At 33.6% G+C, this 8,118-nt stretch overlaps 1 protein-coding gene across 1 annotated transcript; it reads left to right on the top strand.

The window, feature by feature from the left end:
* Nucleotides 1-102: 102 nt before the first annotated feature.
* Nucleotides 103-5,768, top strand: LOC119580906 (GPI mannosyltransferase 2-like). The gene is made up of 7 exons (XM_037929141.1): nucleotides 103-292; nucleotides 988-1,598; nucleotides 1,943-2,087; nucleotides 2,816-2,974; nucleotides 3,186-3,299; nucleotides 3,417-3,584; nucleotides 4,260-5,768. Exons 1-7 carry the CDS (start codon nucleotides 218-220, stop codon nucleotides 4,530-4,532), a joined length of 1,545 nt encoding a protein of 514 aa, XP_037785069.1. The 5' UTR covers nucleotides 103-217; the 3' UTR covers nucleotides 4,533-5,768.
* Nucleotides 5,769-8,118: the final 2,350 nt, after the last annotated feature.

Genomic DNA, 8,118 nt, shown 5'->3' with positions numbered 1-8,118 from the left:
AAAAAAATAATAAGAAAAAAATACTTTCAAGGAGAACAATTGTAATTAAAAGGACATGGATCATTAACATTTCAACCTGCCAATAAGGCTTGTTTGTTGTGATTGTCTGGGCGTAGCAACACCGCGAGAGAAGCGGTCATTTATGCCTATCGGAATACAAGATAACTGATTTTTGTCACTCGAATCTATAGGACCTTACACTTTGAAGAGCCTAAACATGAGTACTTACTCATTAAGTGAGAAAGTTCGCAATTTTGCCATTTATACGCGACTGGTAACCTTACTACTGCAGGTATGTCTTCAGGAAATCAATAAAGAGCACCGACCCATATACTGATAACGTTCATCATTTTCAGATGATGATCAATAATGCCGAGCTGAGTAAATAATTCGGTAGCTTTGGAGATGACGCCTAACAGCGTTTGTCTTATGACGAATCTAACTCAAATAGACTCGATAGTAGAGCCAATCTTCACAACATGACCCAGTTGAATTCTTATTGATTCTCTTGTTGTCCCTCGGTAAAGCCATGTGCTACTATTGTCGCTACTATTATAGAGCTCCTAGAAATTTTGAGTGTAACATACTCTCCAATGCTTTATTATTTGTCTGCAAAGGGTATGGTATTAAAGGAAAGTGCCATGGTATGTTATGTTTTATCAGTTGAAAAGGCCAGATTCTTCTGTTTTGGAGTTTGGTGTCATTTCCAATTTTTACTGTAATTTTGAACAGTATATTCTTACTCAGCATCCTAGACTGTACCAGGAGTTAAATGGGTTTATCTGGGTGTAGACTAAACTAGTTATATCCTGTGATAATTTCTTGTTACAGATGTTGCCAATAATTACATCATACATAGTTACGGGTGGATTGTTTATGATGTATGCCGTCTGTATACAGTATATATATTGAATGCAGTATACATACTGTGTGTATATATATACTCTTATATACTGATATTACAGAATACATTTTTTCTATTTACAGGTTGTATCAAATTTGATTATCCCAGATCACCAGGCAGATGCATTTGTCTCCCCACAAGACCCAGAAGTGAAGTCCACATGGGGGGATGAAATAGTGCAGTTCCTCTTAGGTGGTTTAGTGCGTTGGGACGCTCAGTATTTCCTCCACATCGCTCAGTATGGTTATACACATGAAAACACTCTGGCTTTCTTCCCACTATTTCCCCTGGCAGTGCGATATCTAGCACATGTCATTGGTATTCCTCTGCAGTTTGTTTGTAGCTATCACAGTATTTTATTGATTTCTGCAGTATTATTGAATTTCTACTTATTTATCAAAACTGCAGCTGTTTTTCATAGATTGAGTTTAGTGGTGCTAAAAAATGAGATACTTGCATACCGAGCAGCACTGCTGTTTTGTATCAATCCTGCAAGCATATTTTTCACAGCCCCATACTCCGAAGGATTGTTTGCATTCCTTACATTTTCGGCATTATTAACAAATGAAAAAAGAAGTACTTCAGTTGCGGCATTGCCTTTTGGACTTGCCTCTGCTGGTAGATCAAATGGGCTCGTCAACATTGGGTTCATCCTCTACAGGAAGCTTCTGGATTGTTCAAATTATTACTACAAGTAAGTAATTTTATGTAGTTGAAGGAATGTTTTGCACAAAATTAATAATGATGTGGTAGATGCTAATATTTTTATTAGTGTATATGAATTTAACAGTAAATATTTTTCTAAAATGTTTTTTCATTGCATAAATGTGTGTGTAGTTTTTACATATGATGTTTGTAATTTTTGTTAGATTGACAGTGTACATTTTCCTTGAGCATTTTCTGATGACAGGAATGTACTTGTATCTTTTATTTTATTCATCATTATTGTTTTTACCGGGTTGTAAATGGAAAGTGTGATTACACACTGAAAAGCTATGAAGATACTGTTTTCAGTAATGATATTGGTATTTCTTTCAGGATTCGAAATGCAACAACAGAATCAGGGCAGCTGTCTCTGCTGATAGTAGTGATCCTTACCTTCAACTATACACTCATTCCACTCTTCATTGGATGTTTCCTGGTTGTCCTTCCATTTGTCATCTTCCAGACCTGGTGCTATTTTGTAAGTCATTACATTTTTATATTTTAACAGGTTATCATTGTTACACACAATCACTTCTCAGAATGGCATGCATTTTAAAGCATACCAACTGAATATTCATACAAGGCTTGTGTGGAAGATGCAAATAGCAGGCTACAGGTTAACAAAGTTCTGGAGACTGACAAAAAGCTTCAGATTTTTCCTTCTATTGTTTCCAGGAATTAACATAAATAGTAAATGTACAAATTTGAAAGATAGATAAAGGGGGATCTCTTGAGTGATTATTTCCATTTTGACAGGTTTTATGATGATTTTATGTAACATATATCTTCTTATGCTAGAAATACACATTGCATGTATTATTAATATGAAGTATGATGAATCCATTAAAATTATTTTGTGTGTATTGCGAGTTTTTTTAGTATTAGACACAATTAGAGTAGCTTTTTATTTTCCAGCAAACTTTATTGATTAGTAAAACATGGATGACAAAGGACTTAGGTTGAAAGCAGTTAGCTTTGCCCTTTCTCTGGATGACAGCTATATGCTTTTATTTTGTATTAATCTTTTAAAGGCTGGTACTAGTATTGAAGAGTATTTTTATCAATGAACATGGATACACAAAGAGATAATTATTGTGATAGGCAGCAGACTTTTCAAATGAACCCAAATTATTATTGACAATTCTGTATACTTAATTTTTTAATATACATGTTTTTGTAATAATATTGTTTACTTTGTGTTTCCAGACATACTGTCATAAGGATGGAACTTCATCAACTCTGGCTCCGCATCTAGAAATGTATGTGCGAGCAAACTTCTTGCATTCACCAGTTATGGGTGAAGCAGAATGGTGTGATAACACACCACCCATTGCCTATTCATATGTGCAGGACAAATATTGGGAGGTAGGCTTCAACTGTATTTATATCATTAGGATATATACTTTTAAAGTGCACAGATATTGTGTACTTCAGAAGATTGGAGATATAGTTCTTATTCTAATTAGATTTTGTCACAGATTACATAACTTTGAGGGGAAAGTGAAGATTTAAGGAGAGAGGGAATATGTGTGTTTTAGAGTTATCTGAATGATATAAACATTGTTTTGCTCATCAGGTTGGACTTCTTCGATATTACGAGGTCCGTCAAGTCCCCAACTTCATGCTGGCTCTACCAGTTGTCATGATTGTTATTTGTCATGCAGCTCTGTACATGGTAGATAACCCTCAGGTAATCTTATACCCCTTCCTCTTTCTGGAATATGTAATGTTATCAATTAAATTGAAAAAATTGATAAGCTGTTTTTAGATTTTATGATGATGAGTTTAACAATATATATCATTACAGGTATGTTGGGGTCTTGGAATTCCTCAGCCAGTGGGAGATAAGCCATCAAGTCGGAGAAAGCAAGCCTTAGCATGGCCTGAGGAAGGCATCAACTCCTGGCGTGTGTTTGTTTATACAGCCCACTCTCTCAGCCTGTGTGCTTTCTGCGTACTCTGTATTCATGTCCAAGTAGGTGAAAGTTAGAATAAACAATACAACCCACCCACACCCCTTCCAGATCCACATCCATATCAATACACACTCACAATCTGACACACACACACACACACACACACACACACACACACACACACACACACACACACACACACACACACACACACACACACACACACACACACACACACACACTCACTCACTCACTCACTCACTCACTCACTCACTCACTCACTCACTCACACTCATTCACTCGCTCACTTATACCCACACACTTTCATACTTATATTTGTACTCACACATACTCTTGTGCTCTCTCTCTCTCTCTCTCTCTCTCTCTCTCTCTCTCTCTCTCTCTCTCTCTCTCTCTCTCTCTCTCTCTCTCTCTCTCTCTCTCTCTCTCTCTCTCTCTCTCTCTCTCTCATGTGAATTTCATGTAAAAGAGTGGACTAATCATCTTCATTGAATGTACTAATCATTAGGGTGATCTGCCATAGCACTTCTGCAAAAGTTCCTTCAACTTTCCCTTGCCTTTGCATTTCTTATCATTTCAACAATGCCTAATCCTGTTATATCTTTGATTCTCTTTTTCTTTTTTTTTTTCTTCTTTTTCCTGGATTTCTCTCCTTGTGAACTAATGGTTTCTCCTTATTGTGAAGTAGCTTTTTCATTTGGGTTTTCCCACAGGTAACAACAAGACTGCTGTGCTCTAGTTGCCCGGTTGTGTACTGGTTTGCTGCACACATGCTGACTGACCAAACCAAAAATGTAAATGAAAAATCATCAAAGAAGAATCTGAGTGCCCATGCTGAGACTCCTGCCAACCTAAACAGCTTCTATCAAGTATCATTACTCTCAGAGTTTCCAAAGACATTCTGGGGTCAGTTCATTATTTCCTACTTTCTGCTGTATTCACTTGTTGGTGTAGTTCTTTATTCAAACTTTTTACCTTGGACTTAAGGAAGGCATATGGGGAAACATTCCTGCTAGTCATGTAAAAGTAGTGTACCATATTGTTATATATTTCTAAGCACAATTTTCATTTTATTGACATTTTTCAGTGAAAACATACTAGTCATGTATATTGAATTGAACATTGTTGTTCTGTTGCTTATTTGTATAATGAAAAGTATTCCTGCCAGTAATATAAGAATCTTTATTAATATTTCAAAATATTCCACTTTTGTCATTTATATTTTGAAGTAAAATTTGTCAAACTGCTGGTTTCATTTTATTATTATTATTATTATTATTATTATTATTATTATTATTATTATTATTATTATTGCTAATACAGCATTCTATTGCCAGGCACTACTTTAGACATGAGAATATTTTGACATTGGCTTCCGTGTTTTAAACTTATCCACATAGCAATGGAAATTGCATATTGTTGGATAGACTGTATGGTTTAATTATTGTCTTAATGGGACTGTCTACCGATAAGCCCAAATGTTCCCAATTTTTTACTTAAATATAACACCTTGAGATAATAAGGTGATTTTTAAATTAATTGTAGATTATATAGTTGTGCGTCCTTTGAGCTATATATTTTAAAGTTAACACTCCAGGGGGTAATTGACCTCTTTCAGATGCAGGAAAATTTCATAACATTTTGTAGTGTGAATAACTCATACACCTTTGCTCAGAAGGACATGACAGTAATATGAAGTCTACTAATCCTTGCCACCAATTTTGTAAGTTCCTTTTGGTTCTTCTGGTATATGGATTCTAAGTAAGACATTTTTTTTTTTTTTTTTAATGCAAAAACAATTGCCTCAGTATTTCTTTAGAAAATACAAGAGATGTATTAACTGTTTCTGAATATATCTTTATCAGAAATACATGATATATTTGAAACCATTAAATACATCATTGTGAAGATATTCATTCTCTTTCATACCTTTTCTACATTTGACAATATGAATCTATTTCATCCTTCTACTTCTTTTTTTCAAAAAAAGAAAAAAATGTTTGAAAACAATTTCATTGCATTTGGATTCTTTTTCTAACAAAAGAAAGAGCTTTGACATTGAGTTAGTGGTGTTGGAACCTCCTTTGCTTCCAAAGTTAGTCATGAGAAAATGGTATTTGAAGTTCAGGCATTTTTCTTTGTTATTTTTATTCTTATTTTTTATTGCACGGTACTAAATTGTAATTTTATTTCTTGTATAAAATAAATGTAAAAAGACCCATTCTAGAAAGCCACATTTATGGAATTCCTTACATGCCTTACTAAATATATAATAATTTTTTGTTTATTGCAACTTTATGTTATAATATAGAAAAAAGTAATCACATACTAGTGATACTTTTTGGGGGACCACTTCGCACATATGGCAGTCACTGTATGCCATTTGTGTACTGTGATATGCTTTTCATATGCACTAATTAGTGTGTGATTCGGCATTAGCCCCTTGATGATGATAATGTGAATGGCTCTAACAATTGAATTTCCTAAAGGGTTTGTTTGGGTCTTTCCTTTATTTTGGGGGCATATTCTAATCCCTATCCATGCTATGGGAACCATTAGAATGAACAAAAATATGAAAATGAGTGAAAAACTGGGAACAGATAATTGTGATAATACCCATTATTCTGGGAAGGAAACATCATTGGGGCATCTCTTTCATAGAGGAGTTTTCTAGGCATGCCCAAGCATAGAACTGCTCTTTGCTCTGTTTCACCCATGCCTGTCCAGACAGTCCCCTTTAGACAGCAAAGTAAAAAAAAATCACAAGATGTTTTTGAAATAATGATAAGACCATAATAATATGCAACTCTCAAATTTCAGATTTTGTTTCTGAAATCAGGAATAGAGGTAAAGATTCCTGTTACTCAGGAAATATTTTGCAAGATTTATTTGAATGTTATTTTAATATTATAGCATTTAAAAGATAATCACGTGATGGAGCTCATGTTAGGATTTACTGTGGAATAGAACATATAATAAAGCAACAGAGGTAATTTATTATTTATAAGCAACAAGAATATAAAAAAGACAGATAATCCATTAGTATTATAAATAAAAAATGTTGAAAAAAGTTTTGATTATGGATAACAGAAAAACAACAGATTACAAAATTTCTAGATTTATTGTTATTATTATTATTATTATTATTATTATGTAGAAACAAATAAAATGTCATAGAGATGTGTTGACGATTTAGTATAAGGTCAAAGAGTGAAAACTATTACTTATTACATATAAAAAAAAAAAAAATATCCTCTTGCCACAAGGCATATGTAATGCCCATTGAGTTATGTTTATGCATAGATTGGTCTACAAGTGTTCAACCACCAAGGAGTCAATAAGTAGCCGTATATGACCTCTCCTGTAAATATTCGCTCAGGGAGCACATATTTATCTTGCTCTGTGCACATCTTCTTCTTCTTCTTCTTCTTCTTCTTCTTCTTCTTTCAGCATTTGAGACATGCTGTAATCCCACATTTGAGGGGCTATAGCTCTTGAACTACCACAGCCGGAGCCAAAAAGGTGAACAACTGTTTAGGGTGCACAACTTGGAGCTGGCTCACCACTTGTGCAGTGTCTCATTACCAACCAGCTTTTGGTTTTGGCACAATAGGACAAGAATAGATGCATAAATATTGGATTAATATTAATGAAGTTATTATTATTACTAACATTATGATTATTATAAAGTAATTAACAATACAAATAGCAATATTAAGAAATAAAGAATATTTCTGAAAATGAAGGAAAATGGTGAACAGGCCATATATATTAATTGACTCCTTAGTGGCACAGTACTTGTGGACCTATCAATCTGTAAGCACATTTAACCCAGTGTCACCAGGAAAATGCTATACTCTCTTATTATTCTTATTCTTATTCTTCTTATTCTTATTCTTATTCTTATTCTTATTCTTATTCTTATTCTTTTCTTCTTCTTCTTCTAAATGCATTGTGGGCCTGGCATGTACATACATGCCATCCCTGGCAACAGTGGGTTAAATGAATGTATAAAATTGCAAAATAGATGCTTTTTTCATTCAAGTTGTGATTTTTAAAATCATAGTTTTTACATTCCAAGATGGAAAGTACAGGGAAAAATTCACAAAAGTTTTTTAGCAGCTTTCTTTTTCTACACAAAAAGGGGATATACAAACACCAAAGTGTATACCTTAAACAATTTTATAAGAAGCAATTCCTTATTATCTTCCAGTGAAGTCCTGATTTGACATCAGAATTAATGATTTTTAAAATGAAACCTACTTCATTAATAGGCAGATAAGAAAAAAAAATGCTTTAGAAGTTCCATAAGAACAGCTTCAACAGTTTATATACTCATAAAACTAAGATTTTAGAGATTACTCTGTAAAATAGGAAAGGCAGATAAGTTAATGACAATAAGAAAGGTCTAATTCCTAAAGATGAACAAAGGCTACTAAGATTGTCACTAGAAGTAGGTTTAATGAGAATTACTCTGTTCAACAACTTTTATTAATTACTGTTTTATACATACTAGGAGTATTACATTTTCTAGAATACTTATATAGTCTTTATGCTTCAGCATTTATCTCA

This window comes from Penaeus monodon, chromosome 14 (genome assembly GCF_015228065.2).
Source record: "Penaeus monodon isolate SGIC_2016 chromosome 14, NSTDA_Pmon_1, whole genome shotgun sequence".
In the NCBI taxonomy this organism is placed as follows: domain Eukaryota; kingdom Metazoa; phylum Arthropoda; class Malacostraca; order Decapoda; family Penaeidae; genus Penaeus; species Penaeus monodon.
Note: the sequence above shows the minus strand (reverse complement) of the source record. Positions and strands in the feature narration are given on the sequence as shown.

What these genes read in the sequence shown, in the direction of transcription:
- LOC119580906 (XM_037929141.1), top strand. Translation starts at nt 218, where the DNA reads ATGAGTACTTACTCATTAAGTGAGAAAGTTCGCAATTTTGCCATTTAT. An exon ending in TGCAGGACAAATATTGGGAG is followed by an intron (nt 2,975 to 3,185) that starts GTAGGCTTCAAC and finishes TTTGCTCATCAG; the next exon opens with GTTGGACTTCTTCGATATTA. An exon ending in TACTCTGTATTCATGTCCAA is followed by an intron (nt 3,585 to 4,259) that starts GTAGGTGAAAGT and finishes GTTTTCCCACAG; the next exon opens with GTAACAACAAGACTGCTGTG.